Source organism: Artibeus jamaicensis, unplaced genomic scaffold (assembly GCF_021234435.1).
Source record: "Artibeus jamaicensis isolate MK-2021 breed Jamaican fruit bat unplaced genomic scaffold, CSHL_Jam_final contig_471, whole genome shotgun sequence".
Lineage (NCBI taxonomy): Eukaryota > Metazoa > Chordata > Mammalia > Chiroptera > Phyllostomidae > Artibeus > Artibeus jamaicensis.
The window spans coordinates 2,251,944-2,268,351 of record NW_026521850.1 but is presented as its reverse complement, the minus strand read 5'-3'; the positions used below and the strand labels follow the sequence as shown (position 1 = coordinate 2,268,351).

The 16,408-nt window shown below is 62.8% G+C and overlaps 1 protein-coding gene across 1 annotated transcript in view; it reads right to left on the bottom strand.

Moving 5' to 3' along the window:
* Nucleotides 1-2,399: 2,399 nt before the first annotated feature.
* Nucleotides 2,400-16,408, bottom strand: part of CCDC187 (coiled-coil domain containing 187) — a 32,226-nt gene continuing 18,217 nt past the window's right edge. Inside the window, exons 13-24 of the mRNA XM_053667641.1 lie at nucleotides 15,775-15,887; nucleotides 15,561-15,652; nucleotides 12,672-12,757; nucleotides 11,893-12,050; nucleotides 10,968-11,043; nucleotides 9,914-10,060; nucleotides 9,120-9,283; nucleotides 8,642-8,805; nucleotides 7,928-8,067; nucleotides 7,519-7,622; nucleotides 7,001-7,077; nucleotides 2,400-6,489 (exon numbers count right to left, since the gene is read on the bottom strand). Of these exons, the coding sequence (XP_053523616.1) occupies nucleotides 4,649-6,489; nucleotides 7,001-7,077; nucleotides 7,519-7,622; nucleotides 7,928-8,067; nucleotides 8,642-8,805; nucleotides 9,120-9,283; nucleotides 9,914-10,060; nucleotides 10,968-11,043; nucleotides 11,893-12,050; nucleotides 12,672-12,757; nucleotides 15,561-15,652; nucleotides 15,775-15,887 (3,162 nt within the window). The 3' untranslated portion in view covers nucleotides 2,400-4,648. The remainder of the gene's footprint in view (nucleotides 6,490-7,000; nucleotides 7,078-7,518; nucleotides 7,623-7,927; nucleotides 8,068-8,641; nucleotides 8,806-9,119; nucleotides 9,284-9,913; nucleotides 10,061-10,967; nucleotides 11,044-11,892; nucleotides 12,051-12,671; nucleotides 12,758-15,560; nucleotides 15,653-15,774; nucleotides 15,888-16,408) is intronic.

The following is a 16,408-nucleotide window of genomic DNA, read 5'->3' as shown; positions in this document are numbered from 1 at the left end:
GCAAACTCAGATGCGTTCAGGCGCTAAGTTTTGTAGTGGACCACAGCTGGTCTCTGCAAACCCAGGAAATGAAGCTTCATATGACTTTTTGCTTAATCCAACCTGAGGGACCTGGCTTTTCAATTGCTGTTCCTAATCTCTATTCATATCTAGATTTTCTTTTCACTGACTAAAACAAAATAAGGAAGCAGAATGCAGAGCTGTTATGAGTCAGCAGCTGCCACCCATTGTTCTGGAGTTCAAGTTCGTATGATCCGGATGACCTTGATCTTATGGTGATTAATTTTAAGTAAACTATAGGGTTTGGACTTGAAGTACGTTTATACCAATGCAGTCATCTCTCTGCTCTTTACACCGTGTCCTTCTATGTCAGGTGCTGCTTGCACTCTCCCCACGGCCCATCTCTCCCCCTTGCTCTCCTGCCTTTCTCCACCCACATTTCCTGGGTTTCTGCTGCCTGCTGAGGGCTGGAGACACAGTGGAGCCACTGGGTCTGCATTCCAGGACAGAGAGAGAGAAGTGCTGTAAAAGGCAGTGGAGGGAGGGGTGTGGAGGGGACCGCTGAACACAGAGAAAGAGGAGGCCTCTCAAAGAAGGTGTTTTGGGTGGAGGAGGTGAGAAAGGAGACGAGCAGCCCGGCGGAGGAACTGCATGTGCGAAGGCCCTGAGGGAGGCACGTTGGAAGACCGTCAAGGAGGCCAGTGTAGCCAGGGCACAGTGAGTGGGGGAAGAGGGAGGACTAGGGATGCAGCTGAGGGCAAGACCGCATGGGCCTCCCTAGCCAGGCTGCAGACCAGGGCCTTGACTCTGAACGTGATGGTGCCCACAGGAGGATTTGGAGGTGGGGTGTGGTTCTGGCTGCTGGGTAGAAGGGCAGAAGGGGCAGCAAGAGACCTGGAGGGGCCATCACAGCCCTCCAAGAGATGGTGGCCCTCAGGTAAGAGGTGGGTGGTGGTGCTGATGATGTTTTGAAGGTAGGACCTGCGGTGGATCAAATCTGGAGTGTGAAACAAAGGGGTCGTGTCTGCCTGCAGGGTCCTGGCCAGCCTCTCTTGGCGGAGATGAAGGACGCAGGGGAGGAGCAGGAGAGCAATTTTCAGGGCGAGTGTGGAAATCAGGAGTTTGTTTTGGACCACTAAGGGCGCTGTCAGGCCAGGGGTTGGCTGTGTGAGCCTGGAACTCAGAGGGTAAATTGGGCTGGTTGGAGCAGAGCCCTGGGACAGTCAAGTTTTACCAATGCCACCAGGCTTTGGGGCTCAAGGGGCATTAGAGAGGGCCCTTTGCTTGGGGCAAAAGACAGGCTGTTTGGGGGACAAATGCCAAGAAGCAGTCTGGTGTTGGATGGCATAGCGTGGACAGGTAGAACAAGGCCCTCAGTGAGGGGTGTGGGACTTGCAGGCATTCTTCCGGGACCTCGGTGCCGCCCGGGAGCCAGTGTGGACCAGGACTGACTCATGGGGCCTGGTTTTGTTCGAGCCCTGGCAGATGGCCTCGGCCCCAGCCTCAGGAGAGAGCCTGGCCCATCGGGGAGGCCAGCAGCTTCGGCTGTGGAACTCCCCACCCCCACCCTGGGGACGGGAAGGCACCAACTAAACAGACCCCAGCACGTGGCACCACCCTCCAGCAGCAGCCCGTGGCCTTCACTGGTGTTTTATGACAGTGGCCGTGAGGGCTGTGCTCGGAGTAAGAAATGAAAGGATCTCGTAAAGCTTGGTCCGATAATCTGGGATTTCGAGCACTGAAGACGGGTTCGTGGGCATTTTATGCAAGAGGGACTCTTAAGCGGGGAAGCTGAAAGAGACAGATCACCAGAAAATTAAATGTGGGGTTTAACTGAGAAATAATCATTTTCTACAAAAGATAATGACTTCTCTGGAGGCAGATATCAAGATTTATTGGCCCAAGAGGTTACTGGGGATCGGAGCCAAGGCGAGCACAGGGACCGGGAGACCTGGAAGGGAGTAACCCGGATACTGAAGGCTTGCCAGGTCAATGCAGCCGAACGCCCGAGCCCTTGGCCCCTCACACCTCACGTGGGCCGGGTTACAAAAGTCACCCCCCCAGTGAATGCTGTTCTATAGCCAGTCACCTGATAGCCCACCTCCCTCAGGTGCCACTGTCCAGGGAGGGAGGCAAGGACTCTTTTTAGTCGCCCTTGGGGGCAGGGGGCCACAGGCTGGGAGATGACTCTAGCAATACCATGGCCTGCCGGTCACCCTGTGAGGTCATGTCATGTGGCCCCGGTTCCAGCTTCTAGCTCAGCCACAGTGTCATTCCAGCGCCCACCCACACGGCCGGACAGGAGACCGTGCACCTGGAGGCAGATCTGCAGGGTTTCCACGCAGGAGATTTACTGCCATGCCGAACGTGCGTGTGTGTGTGTGTGTGTGTGTGTGACACACATGATTCCTCTCACGCGGCATCATAAATCCCAAAGGGTCAGCCATCAATGGGAAAAAATTAAAAATGACGGACTAATTTGTTCAGAAGACTGGAAGGGAATCAATTAAAAACCAAAAACTGAAGCTCAAAATTTGGTTGGAAATCGTGTGCACAGAGAATGAATACATTTCCCCGCCTGCTCCAAACCTGTCCTGCGCTTGAAGGTGGGCCTGGGGCAGCCACCGAGACATCTACATGAACTGTCAGCCAGCGCCGTGTGCGGTGGCATGGGACCCAGCCGGCCTGAGCCTGAGGGGCCGCCCCAGAGGCTGGGGCCTGGGGGAGGGCCCCGCAGTGTTCTCAGGGGCCGTGCACCCGGGTGGCAGGGTGGAGGGCACAGGTGGCTCTGTCATGCCAGCTTCACAGACGTCTCCCACACTACGGGTCACGGAGGTGGGGCTCCCCAGGAAGTAGTTCAGTGAGTGAGGTCCGCTCTTACACCTGGGGCAGCTGGGGTCTGGATGGGAGGAGTCAGGTCCTGGAGGGTTCGGCACCAGGACCGGCCATTCCTAAGGCCACTGCACCGCTCAGTGGGCTATGGACTCCCCATCACTCGGGGATTTTCCAGGTCAAGAAGAGAACTGGGAAAGGATGGATGGAGGATGGATGAGAGCAGGCAGATGGGCAGAAGCAGGAGAGGTGACAGATAACAGGGCATATGATACACCAGATGCAGATGAGTTATGGGAGTCCCCAGGAGGGGCAGTCTCCAGCTTCCCAGGTGTACGAGGGAGATGAAGCTCAGGCCCCCACTGTGGCCCAGAGACAAAGTCCTGGGAACCAGCAAACAGGACGTAAGTGTCTGCCATTGTCCTTGTCGGCCCAAGTATCCTGCGGCTTCTGTCAGCACAGTGGCGATGGCAACAGCCCTGCTCTGGGGCGTGGGGGGCGCTGCAGGGACCCATTCAGAGCCCATTGGTCAGCGTCTTGGGTGGTGGCTCCTATGATTAGGCACCAGTGCTGGCTCGTGAAGGCCCGTGAAGGCCCGTGAAGGCCAGCTGCCCCGGGGCTGTCCTACGGAGCGGGCCCCAGGACCACCTTGCCCCGGGCCTGCCGAGCCCCCGTCCCGGAGGGCCTCCACCTGGCAGCCCTCAGTCCTGCTCCTGGTTCATCTTCTCCGACTCCCCCCACAGGAAATCCCCTGGGTGCGGCCGCAGCATGGAGTTCCGGCGCAGCACGGCCAACACCTCCGAAAACGGTCCCGAGCCAGGTGGGGTCACGGACGGCATGTTCAGTAACAGACGCCACGAGGAAATGGGCTCTCGCTTCTTCCAGAGGAACTCGTTTGGGGGAGGCCTCGGCTCATCCACCCCCAGGGGACAGGTCCCAGGGTGGCTGGCTGTGGCGAGGGAGTGCCCTTCCACCCTGGACCTGCCACGTCCTCTATCTGCAGGGCCGCACAGGAGACGTGCGCCCTGGTCACCCAGCCAAAGTGACTTCCCTGGACACAGGGAAGGCACATGGCGGGAGCTGGCTCCCCCTGCCAGGTGCCAGACAGCCCTGTGTCGCCAGCCGTCATCAGTGTGGCAGGCCCGCCCCAGATACGCGGGCCGCAGGCAACCCTTGGCCTCCAGAGGTCAAACTCCCACAACCGTCCCCACAGATGATTTCCTGAGCAAGGCCGAGGGGCGTGTGTCCGCAGCTTGACCGCAGCCCACCTCAGAGCCTTGCTCCTGTGTCCCTGAAGCCACGCCCTCCCTCTCCTGGCCTTTGCTGATGGCCCCGTCCTGGCACATGGTCTCCTCAGCCGGTGACAAGTCTGTGCCCAGGACCTGCTCCCCTGCCCCCAGCTCCGCAGGACTGTTCTCCCTCAAATCCGAGCCCTTCACCCCTTTCCCTGGCCAGCGGCCTCAACATGCCTTGCACAACTTGTCCGCTCCTGCCTCTTCCTCTGTTTGGGTCAGGGTCCTCCTGAAGAGCCCAGGGGAAGCCTCGGGGCCCAATGCCCAGAAACATGGGGGCGGAGCCAATCTGCAGTTGAGGTCGGGGAGTCACCGCCCAGTCTCAGGCCCTGCATCCTATGACCACCTCCCTGGCCAGCCCTTCTGAGTGGCGGCTCTGCCCTGGGGAGGCCCGGGCTCCCTGAGGCCCCCAGCACACACACATGCGCACGCACACACACATCTGCACACGCACACACATCTGCACACGTACACACAATCACAGTGATGCCGATGACACCTCTGGGTCACCGTAGGTCGTCTACTCATTTCTCAGAAGTCCCGTCTCCCCCAAGACTGCCCAGCCCCCCCGTGGGAGGCCCGGTGACACAGCTGCCACCCGCCCGCTCCCCGGTGGGGCTGCCCGGTGGGGCCACGTCTGAGAGTGCAGCCAGGGTGTCGCACAGGACCCTCCTGGTGAGCCGCGTGGAGACCAGGTCCACCACCTGCGCCCTGCCCATGCCGGGCGGCCCGGCACAGGGACCCACGTCTAAAGCAGGAGCCGGGTCCCCCTGCCAGGTGCCAGACAGCCCTGTGTCGCCAGCCGTCGGAGGTGTCAGCAGGCCCGCCCCCGCTGCACAGTCCACTCGGGACAGGGTTGGATGCTGCGCTGACAGCCTTGGGGTCCTACTCAGGGCATTGCCTGCCCCCCCAAAGGAGGGGGACCCTAGCCAGTCAAAGGGTTCAGACCACTGGCCCCCCACAGCCTGGTTCCCCCCAAAAGAACTTGATTCACCCAGTGGGTCCCCGAGGCTTCTGCTCTGTCCACTTGCCCCTGGGCAGAGGCTGGCCCCCTGGGACCCCGGGGACGGTGCCTCGGGCGGCCCCTCCTCAGACAAGGAGGACAACTCACAGGAGTTGATGGAGGCGCCCTCCTCCGGGGGGCTCAGCGAGCCACCAGAACACAGGGCGTCTTCGGGCGGGGAAGGGAAGTCCTCTGAGTGGGGGCTGAGGGTGGCCCCGACCTCTGCCTGGAGGGTGGGAGGCAGAGGAGGGAAGTGGGCGTCCCTGTGCGTGCAGGACGGGAGGTCGGCACTGCCATAGGACAGCACTTCGTCCACCGGGGACAGGATCTCCTGCAGGACTCGGCTGCCCGGCAGAGGCTGGGCTTCCTCCGGGACAGGGGCTGAGCCGCACCCCCCCGGCCCAGGTGCCCAGCTCTCGGCTCTCGGGGCCGCTGGCAGACCAGGGGCTCCAGGAGGAGGCTCTGGGGGCTTTCTGTCGGGGGGCGCCCTCAGGCCGGCAGCCCGGGGCCCTTCTGCACAGCCAGGGAAGGCCTGTGGAGGCCCAGGCCCCACTCCTTTGCTGAAACCCGCCCCTTTGGATGCTGAGGCCCCTGAAGGAAAGGACAGGGACAGGGACGGGTCACTGCAAGAACTGGGATCGGATGGGAAAGCCGTGCGAGCAGCCTCGGGAGACGCCCAACTGGCCTTTCCTGTGTCTGATCCACTGGGCAGGCTCCCACTGGTTCCAGCAGCTTCTTGTCCTCCGCCAGGGCCCAGGGACAGAAGTGGCGCTTGGGGCGCCCCTCCATCCTCCAGGTCATCGGAGCCACCGGCAGGCGAGGTGCACCCCACGGCCAGCTGGGCACCTGTGCCAGGCTCCAACAGACCCTCCTGGTCCCAGACCTCACTGTGTGCCTCTGACAGCCCCGATCCCGCCCTGGGGGAGGGGACATTGGGGGACAGCGGTGTCCAGCCCCGCTGCCAGAGGCCTGGCTCCGACTCTGGGCCTCCCGACACAGTGGAGGGGCCGTGCAGGGGGCTGGTCCCACTGCCTGATGGCTTCTCCCAGGCCGCCTGCCCTCTGTCCTCGTGCAGCCCCCCAGGGTCTCGGGGAAAAGACCCCCCAGACCAGCCCAGGTCTGCGTCTGGGCTGTCCCCGGCCTCCCAGTCTGACAGGGAGGTGGAGCTCTCAGAAAGCTGGACCAGAAAGGCGGACACTTTCTGGAACTCCTGGAGAGAGGGACAGGACAGGTCGCTCACAGGAGAGAGGCTGCGGGACCCCAGTGAGGACCCGGAGCAAGTCCCGGAGGGGGCGGTGAGCTGCAGCAGGGGGCTGCCCTGGTGCTGGGTGGGGGGCGTCACCCCCTCAGCCTCTGCAGGAGCTATGGAGAGAGGAGAGTGTGGAGATGTCACCGACAGTTTCACACTCTGCCGTCCCCAGGACGTCCCTGCAACGCCGGGAGGGCAGCAGCCCACACCCTGGGGCTGAGTGGGCGGACCGGGGCCCAGACAGAGGCCAAGGAGATGTCTGAGGCCCCAGCACACAGCCCCTGGCATTCCCAGTGGTTCCGCCACTGAAAAGGACATACGTCCACTGCAGGGACATATCTGGCCGCCATGGGGACACAGCTCAGAACTGCAGCTGCCATTCAAAGACCGAGTGGCTGTCTATGTCTTGTTGTGTTTCATTTGTGACGTGGGTGTTCCAGACAGGGAGTCCGCCTGGTCCTTCGCCTGCCCACTGCGACCCCGTGAGGTGAGGGGGAGTGGGCGGCCCCCCAGCCCAGCTATGGCAGAGGCTGGCTGTGATTTAGAAGTGGCTCGGGATGACCCTTAAGCGAGGACTCAATGGTCCTGGGGAAGGTGGGGGTCCCGGAGGGGGTAGAACATCACCTGGACAGGTGGTCCGCTGGGCGGCTTCCTGCCAGGAGGACGGGCCGTGGGGATCCTTGTGCCAGCGGGACTCTGTCCTGCAAACACGTGGTGGGCGGGTCCAGGGTGCCCCCAGGGGGGACCCCGTCCTCCCAGTTTCCTGTTGGCTCAGGGTCTCTGCAGGTCAGGGTGAGGGCCCTGTCTCTAGGGGGTCCTGGCCCCAGCCCCGCTGCATTAGAGCAAGGTGGGGGTGGCCACACGAGAGGCTCAGAGGGACGTGCCCCTGGAGGGCCCCTCCTGCTGCCCCCACCACTGGTTCTTGGGCCGATTCACCAGGTGACATTCTTGTTTGAGAGGAGGGCATGGGGCGGGCTGAGGGTGCAGAATGGGCCAGGCCAATGCCAGGGGCACCCAGAGAGTGAGGGCTCCCGGGCAAGAGTACAGGGAGCGATGGGCCAGCCATCCCCCAGCCCCAGGTCCCAGCCCCCACTGAGGGAGGGTCCCACAGGCCCAGCTAGGCCCGCACCCAGGTCCCCTACCTCTGCTCCTCTGGCCGCTGGCTTTCCATTGCGGGGGCCTCCCCCTCAGGGCTGCCAACAAAATCCAGCCCCGATTCCGCCCCCACTCTGCCTTCAGCCGCCTGCTGGGAACAAGTGGGAGAAGTGCCACCGCCAGGGTGTGGCCACCTGTGCCGGCATCAGTCCGTGTCCCTCGGCCGTGGAGAGAGCCCTGTGCTCTGGTGACCCCGGTAAAGACCACAGACCACCCTCTACAGAGGGCCTCGGCGACCCCCCTTGTCCAGGTGGGCTCCAGTGACCCACCCACGGACCGACCGCCTGGGGAAAGCCAAGGAGGCCCCGGTCTGTCCTCGCCCTCACCACATGGGTGAGGCCCGCTCACCCAAGCCACCCGGCAGGGCTGACACAGAAGGGCCGGGCCCCCACTCACGCTGGCTTCCCCGGGGCTGCAGGGCCCCTCTCTGCCGGGCGAGTGTGGGCTCCAGCCCCGGAAGCTCTGCGAATGGCCTTCCGTCAGGGCTGTGCTCTCCCGCTCTGCCGCCTGGGGCCCGGGGTTGGTCTGCGCGTCTCCTGTGAGGCAGGGGGACCGTCAGTGCTGACGAGCGCAGAGCAGCGGACGCAGGAGACACCGTGTCTGTGGCCACGTGAAAAAAGTCTCCTAATTCCAAACGGCCACGGCACGCACCTGCTTTTGGCTCGGGTGAGCCCATGAAAACACTCGGTTACCTGCTCCTTAAAGGATCATTGTGGACGAGTCACTGAGTCCCAGAGAAACCGTGGCAAAGTCACTGGGACCAGCAGAGTGGGGGCACAGCGGGGACAGCAGGGCTGAGAAGCCCCAGGGACCTGTCTGTGCATCAGGGTCCTGCTACACCTTCCTTCCAGCCTGGACCTGGCAGGCGTGGGACACCGGGGCCCAGAGGTCTGTGAGGGTCCTAAGGCCACCGGCCTGAGGGTACTGGAGGGATTCGGCTCCAGCCCAGTTTGGGGAACCTCTGCCCACCGGGATGCTGCTGTCGTGGGTCACGACCATGACGGGTGCCACCAGGGACCCTCTTCAGGCACCACGCCCTAAGCCGAGAGCAGCCGCATCCGGTCAGAGTGACCACCTGTCCCTCTGGCTGCCACTGCCCCGCCCGGTTACCGTGGCCCACGTGGCTGCCGCTCTCCACCGGCCCGCCCTGGGCGTCGGGCCAGCCTTCGGCCGTGGGTGTCTCCTGTCCCCAAGCTGGCCTCAGAGGCTGCAGGTGACCATCCACAGCTGCAGTTGCCCCAGGGGGTGTCCCGTCCTGCTGCTCCGTGACGAGGCTGTGGGGCAGGGTGGAGGGGCGGTGACTGCCCACCCAGGCTGCGTCCTCCGGGGTGTCCTGCCCGGGCCCCAACTCTCAACAAGTGGAACACGAGTCCCACCCAGGGGACAGCTGTGGGAGGTGGCCAAGTGGCCCCAGCATGGGCAAAGAAAGATAGGTCCTGGGCCCTCCCCACCCAGCAGCTACATGCAGGACCCCCTGCCCACAAATGGGGCCACTGCCGTGGGCAGGTGACAAGGCGTGGCTGCAGTGCTAGGGCGTGGGGGAGGGAGATGGAGAGCGTCCGGGCCAGGGCCACCCTCGACCACTCACAGTGCGACTCTTGGGCTCCCAGGGCTTCCTCGGGGGCGGTGGCTGGTGGGGCTGCCAGGCCTGTGTGGCGTCGGGGGGCGAGATGTGCCCTGTACAGGCCCCTCCAGCTGCTGGCTGGTCTCAGAGTCCCCGTCCCTGGGGGCTGGGATTTGGGGGCCAGAACTCTGCGAGAAATGGCAGAGGGGGAACCAGCACGGACACCCCTGGTCCTTCTCCTCTGCGCAAAGTGGCTGGAGGGCTCCCACAGCAGGCATCTGGCTGAAACAGGTGGGCCTGACCCCACGGGAGCCTGGCACCTGGTGCTGGTGGCCTTCCCGCAGCGCACCCGCTGGCCCGCACCCTGAGCTTCACAAAATCAGCTCACTCCCTCCTCAGCCGCCCGGGAGACCAGCAGGTGGCGCTCCCCACTCATGGGGGAGGCTCAGGCTGGAAACCACCACCCTGCTGCCCCCGGGATGGGGCACTGAACCGAGGATGCCCCCTGCAAGGCGCCCACAAAGAGACTGGCCGCACCAAGGAGCCCCAGCCTGGAGCTCCTTCCTGCCTTGGAGCCCCTCCCACTCCCACTAGGGGTCTGGCTCATCCTGCAGGGCCTGGCCAGGGCCGCCTTGCCCAGGAGACCTCCATGCCCCACCCCTTCAGGTGGCCACCCCATCTGCCCTCCATCTGTACCCCTCAAAGTCCCTTGTCCCCTGGAGTGTTTTTACAAGGGACTTGCATATTCTCACGAAGCAGCCTGGTGACAAGCGTCCCCTGGGCACCACCTGGCCTCCAGCCCAGGCGAGAATGCCCACCTGAAGCAGCCGGGTCGTGGCCTGGAGCTCCTGCTGCAGGCGGGCCAAGGACCTCTGCACGGAGAGGATGTCCCGGTGATGCTGCAGGAGCAGTATCCTCTCGTGGTGTGAGAACAGGTGGCTGTCCCATGGGTACCAGATCTCCCTCTGAGGGGGACAGGGAGGGAGTGTCAGCCACAACCCCGCCCAGCACAGAGGCTCACATGGAAAGGAACCCATTGTTGGATGGGGTGTGGGGGCAGCCGCCTCCGGCCCTGGGTGGGGCCTCCCTTTGCCCTTCCCAAAGCTCCAGTCCTTCTCACCCGGCTTGGCCAGGAGACCCCAGGCACTGTGGCTGCCCTGGGGTTTGGCCAACAGGAGGCTCCAGCGGGAGGCAGGAGGGATGATGGTGTGCTTGTCCTTGGGGCCTTCCCAAAGTGGGGCTGGGACAGGCTGGCTGCACCCCTGCCCCCCCCCACGCAGCTCTGCCTCTCAGCTTCTGAACTCACCCCTTTGTCAAACTGTCCCCATTGACCTCTGTTCCCGGCTGTGTTTCTGATTTCACAGCCCTCTGCAAAGCCACCTTGCCCACGCTCAGGTCTCTGCACACCCACCCTGGGAGGTAACAGCCCAAGGCCCCAGTGATCAGGGGCCCTGGCCCCAGCCTCCACCCCCACATCTCTGCCTACAACACAGGACTCCAGGTTTGGGGGGCGGTCCATGACGCTGGCCAGCTCCAGGCTCCCAGCCAGGGCTTGCTCTCAGGTGGGAGACCGGGGGGCCCTTAGGCCCGTTCCCTGGGCCACCCTCACTGCCGTGTGATAACTGGACCCCCTTGCAGGCCCTCTTCATGGTTCACTGGTGGAGCCACCCCCTACAGAGACTGTCCCTTGAATTTTTCTGTCAGGTCCTCTTCCAGTTGCTCCCACCTCCCCTCTCCAGACAGGCCATGGAGGTCAGAAGTGAGACATCTGAGCAGCCCTGGGTGTGGGGAGGGCTCAGACTCTGGGGGTTCTGGAGCTGTGGCCACCCGACCACCCCAGGATTCACATCTGCCCACTGCCCTGCGCCTTACCTGCTCCCGCTCAAGGCTGCCGAGGGCCTGCCGCCGCTGCTCTGTCCAGGCTACCAGCCCAGCAACGTTCCCCTCGCTGCCCAGATGCCTGAGGGTGGTGGCAGGACGAACAACCTCACATCTGGCACCTGGGTGTGGAAACCAGACGCAGCCAGCCCTGGCCCGCCAGGGGGACCTGGGACACCCCCTCCTGCAGCAGGGCGCCAGGAGGCCGTGGCCACGTGTGGGCAGATTGGGGGAGCCCTGGGGGCCCCAGCCAAGCCTGTCACTTTCCCCACCCACTTTGGGCCTGAGAGACCAAGGGAGGGCAGCACCTCCCACCCTTGAGCTCCAGCCCAGCCACAGGGTCCCTTGGGGAAGGGGGCGGGGCATGGAAAACATCCGCAGCCTGGCACGCTGGTAAACTGCCTGCTGGCGAGGACCTCAGCTGGAATAACCCTTTTGGAGGCCAGTATGGCAACACCAGGAAGCTGAACAGAGGCCTTCGCACTGCCCTGGCAGTCCCACCTCCAGTTCACGTGAAGGAAACTGTCTTGGACAAGCACTCCGGTGGGAGGGTCCAGCTGGGGGCGGGCTGGGGAACTGGTTAGTCCCGCTGCGCTGGACACCCTGTGTGTTGTGGCAGTTACGTCGGGGCGCGGGCAGGTGTTCCTGACTTTTAGGGGAACGCTCAGGTTGTAAGCGGTCTATACAGTCGATTACGCATGCCGTGTGAATGGCTGTGCGCGTACTTCCCTCAGCAAGAGCTGACGAGGCAGACAGCAAGCAGGCAGAGGTAACCTCAGAGGTGGGACTCTGGGTGGCTTTAATGTTTACGTGCTTATTTTTGGCTACTTTACTGCCTTATCTTACTTTCTGGCAACACCCACCACTATTTGGGTCAGTACTGTTGGTTTCCCAGGGGTTTCAGGGCCCGGGGAGGGGCTAGAATCCCGGGGGCGGGGCTTGCGCCCACCTTCTCCGAGGCTCCAGCCGGGCCAGCTCCGAGCGCGTCTCCTCCTCCAGTGCCTTCTTGCGCAGGCTCAGCAGCGCGGCCTGGTGCTGTGTGCGCAGCTTTTGCTCCCGGAGGCGCTTCTGTAACATCTGTAGCGCGAAACAACCGCGAGCTCCGTGCTTGGCACTCCGGGGCCCTGCTGGCTCCACTGGGGCAGTGTACGCTGGCCAGGCCACATCGCCACTATCTAACTTCCAGTCCGCTCCCTGGCCCGGCTTCTCCAGATGGGAGTGGCGTGCCCGGGCCCAGGAAGGAGGCTGGCGGCTCCAGGAAGCCCTCCCGGACTGCGCGCCCCGCTCATCCCTAAGGCGTGCCCCCTCCCTGACTGTGAGCTTCTGAGGGCAGCGCTGGGTCCTCACCATCTCGGCCTGGATCCTACCTGAGGCCCTTGTTTGTGCTCTAAAGGTTTGGGGTAGGCCAGGCCACCTGTTTTGTAATGTGCCACCTGGGTTGTGGGGGCCGGCCCTGCCCAAAGCAGCTGTTGCACCACCCGCTCTCACCTAACCCCCTCCACTACCCCTGGGCAGGAGGAAGGGTGGGTGATGCCCACGGCCAGCAGAGCCTCCCCCAGCCGAGGACCCTTCGTGGAGAACCCCTGCTTGCAGGCTCTTAGAGAGGCAGCTGAGCGAAGACTTGGGCCTCCCCTTGGCTGCCCAGACCCTCCTGGACCCACTGCGGTGCTCCTCCCCCCAGGGGATGGCTCCCTGTACCTGGTGGATGGGGCTGTCCCCAGGATGAAGTCTGGCCAGGAGCCACTGGGAGAGGGCTTGGTCCGGCCTCCCTTCCTCCTCTGGCTCTGAGGACAGAGAGTGAGCTGCAGCCGGGTCTTGTAGGGGTCCCAGGGCCTTTTCTGCAGGAGAGCCTTAGAAGTCAGGTGTCTGGGGCAATTTAATGTCCCCACACACACTCGGGGGCTTCGCAGGCCGTGCCAAAGGAAGCGACTGTTCTCCTCCTGGCCACTGACCTTGGCTGGCCGCCCTTTGGTGATGGAAACCAGCCCTTACACTTCTAAGAAGGTCATGTGAGCACCTGCGCTTCTGCTGAGAGAGAGTGAAGGGGACTGGGTTGTAGACTGACTGTCCCACTGAGAAGAGACTTTTAAAAACCAGTAAACACCCTGGCTGGTGTAGCTCAGTGGATTGAGCGCAGGCCTGTGAACCAGACAATCGCAGTTCGATTCCCAGTCAGGGCACATACCGGGGTTGTAGGCCGGTTCCCTGCAGGCCAGTTCCCAGCAGGGGATTCACGAAAGGCAACCGAAAGGCAACCATACATTGATGTTTCTCTCCCTCTCTCCTTCCCTTCCCCTCTAAAGATAAATAAATTAAATTAAAAAAAAAACAGTAAACAAAAAAGCACGTGCGCGCGTGTGTGTAGGCGCACGGATAAGCGTTCGCACACGCGTATGAACGAAGGGCTTTCCAGACACACCAGGCAACACTGAATCCTGAGAGACAAAAAGCCAGTTAGGTGAGACCACCCCCACCCCCGACCCGGGTGGAGGGGTGGGGCTGAGGGTCTGGAGAGACCTGGGCAGCTGGAGCTGGGAGGCACAGACGCAGGGGAGCTGCGGGGAGCCCCGGCACCTTCGGCAGTGAGCCGGTGGGGGAGCCCTGCTGCAGGGGAAGCGGCTGGCAGGAGGGGCAGTGGGCGGGGGGTTGTGTCTGTCCCTGCCCACCAGGCGGTGGGGCCTCGTGATTTGCGGGTCTAAGGGCAGAGTACATGAAGCCCAAAGAAACTGTCACCGGCAGGACAGCACCACTGGAAATGTCCCTCGGGCTGAAGGACAATGGTGCCAGGGAGGAGACCAGGCCCCACACAGAGGAATGGAGAGCAGTGGGCACAGATATGTGTGTGTGCATAAATGTGTATATAAATGTGTGTATACACACACACATGTAAGAGGTTTTGCAATTAAAAAAGGGGTGTTATTTGTGCTGGACCCTGTATTTACACACACACACGCAGATGCATGTGCCCACGTGTGTATGCACGTATGTATGTTTGCCTAAATTTTAAACGATTGTTGAAGGTTTAAAATAGTATGTTGTGGCCTTTATAAAATATTTCCAGCAAAATGCGTGAAGACAGTTGCATAAAGTCCAGAAAGGGAGACACGGACAGATGGGAAGAGCCTGCTGCTCCGTGTGAGGAGACCAGGCGTCACCACAGGGGGCGGTGTGTGAGTGACTAGAAGCCCCGGTGTGTGTGTGACAGCGGCCACTGAAACACCAGGTGCCAACGACGCAGACGAAATGGAATCCTGGAAGAATACTCGCTTCCCCCAAAGCGGGCGGAACAGAGAGAAGGAGGAAGCGAAGGAGGACAACGCGAAAGGAAATAAGTAGCAACAGGACGCATTAAATGCGCATGTGTAAGCCACCAGCCAAAAGGCAGAGGTCGCCAGACCGGATGAGAAAAAACTGAGCCAGATCTGAGGATACGCTGCCCACAAGAACCGCGCTCCAAAAGCAAAGACACAAGTGAAAAAAATGGGAGGGGCCTGCCACCGGACGCACGTTGGGGGTGTGGCAAGATCAGCGTCAGATAAAGCGGAACGCAGTGTACAGCGTAGCCTAGGGTCATCCTGTGGTGACACAGTGGTAAGAGATCAGGCCGTCAGGAGCACGTGATAATCCTACACGTTCCTGTGAGCATAGCGAGCAGAAATGGGTTTGGCCTGGTGCCTCTCTCTTGGTGGTTGACGGGAAACCCGAGGGACAAAGTGGACTTGAACACACGCCACCCAACAGCAGCGGGGGGGGGGCTTTCAAGAGCACGTGGGGCCTCTGCCCAGACAGACCAGATTTTGGGGGAGACCCCGGTCGCATCCTACTCAGCGCCCACACAAAAGCTTCAGTGGGCTAGAACCTGCCCTTGGAGCAGAGCCTCAGGGCGGAGAGGGGCTAGGCTGGGCCTCACACATCTGCCCCTCCAGCTCTACTGGGGCTGGGGCTCCAGGCCACCTGCCCTGCGTCCCTGACGCCTGCAGCAAGGGACCCTCACCTGCCAGCCCCCAGCACAGTGTGGGGGGCGGACTGCGCGTTTATTGCCCGCACACCAGAGAGGGCTCAGGGAAAACCCTCGGAGAAGCAGAGGAGGACACGTCGGTGAGCCTGGAAAATGTGGGGCTCCCTGTTCCCAGAGGGGCTGCCACCAGGGCTCTGGGGAGACGGCGAGGGCCCCTTGGGAGTGGGTGCAGCAGAGGCTCTGTGGGCCCCAGAGCAGGGGGGACAGGGCTGGATGACACCGCACTCTTCCTACTGGGCCATGACCCCACGCTGGGGTCTTGCACCCAGCGTCCACTAGGCACATTCCCGCCGTGCCCAGGCTCACTGGCCCAGGCGTGGGGGTGGCGATGGTGTCCCGGCTCTGAGGATGCCTGGCTTGCCCCTATGAGCAGGTGCGGTGTTTTCCGGTCGTCACTCGCAGTTCTGGCATCAGACGGACTTAGTCCCAGATCCTGGTGGCCCCTCACCGTGAGGCCTCGGGATGTTGCTCTCTGGGCCTCTCTGCTGTGTGCCCAGCTCAGCGCCCCCTCAGGGCCCACGCTGGGAACGCGGTCTGCCTGCAGTGGGGCTGGTCGAGGACCGTCTCACCTGCAGAGGCTGAGTGGCCGGCCCGCCTCCCCTGTCCTTCCTTGGAGCTCTGGGAGGGCACGGCAGCATCTCCGCCCAGGGCAGGCTGTGACCTGCCAGGTGAGAAGGTGCTGGGGACTCAGCTGCTGCAGCAGCGGCACCCTTGCCTCTCCGAGACCCCCGCACCCCAGCTCCCATGTCAGGCAGGGGCCCCTGTCCCCAGGCTTGGACGCACCTCCATCTGGCGCTCTGTGAGGTCTTCAGATCCGGGTCCCCACACACCTGCAGCCCCTCCAGTTCTGGAGCTGCTCCCGGCCTGGCCTGGGTAGCGTGGCTCCCCATCAGCCTCTGTGAGGACAGGCATGCGGTGGAGGACGGGCAGGGTGCCAGGAAGCAGCCGAGCCCAGGCGTGTGTCCGACCACCGGAGCCCCCATGTGAGGCGGCCCCTTCCCTGCTCCCGGAAGAGGGCTCAGTGAGGGAAGGGGGCAGGTGTCCAGCTGACACAGAGTACGGCCAGGGCTGGGGCCTCCCCGCCGTGAAGTCACCTGAGGAATGGCAGTCACCCGGCAGGTGCCATGCTGGCGGCAGGAAGAGGAGGAGAGGGGGTGTGAAACACGGCCAGGTGTGTCTGTGCCGTGTGGGTCCGGGGGCACCTGTGCTGTGCTTGCACACACACGTGTGCACACACGTTCAGATACATGTGCACACGCAGGCACACGTGTACACGTGTTCTTGCAGACACGTGCCGGTGTGCCCCTTACTCCCTGGGAACGCCCCCTAGGTGTGCTCTGCGACAGTCCCACCAACGGTCCCCAGACCAGAGACCGAAAGAAGAGTCCGACCAGACCACAGAGGTCAGCGCCCCGCC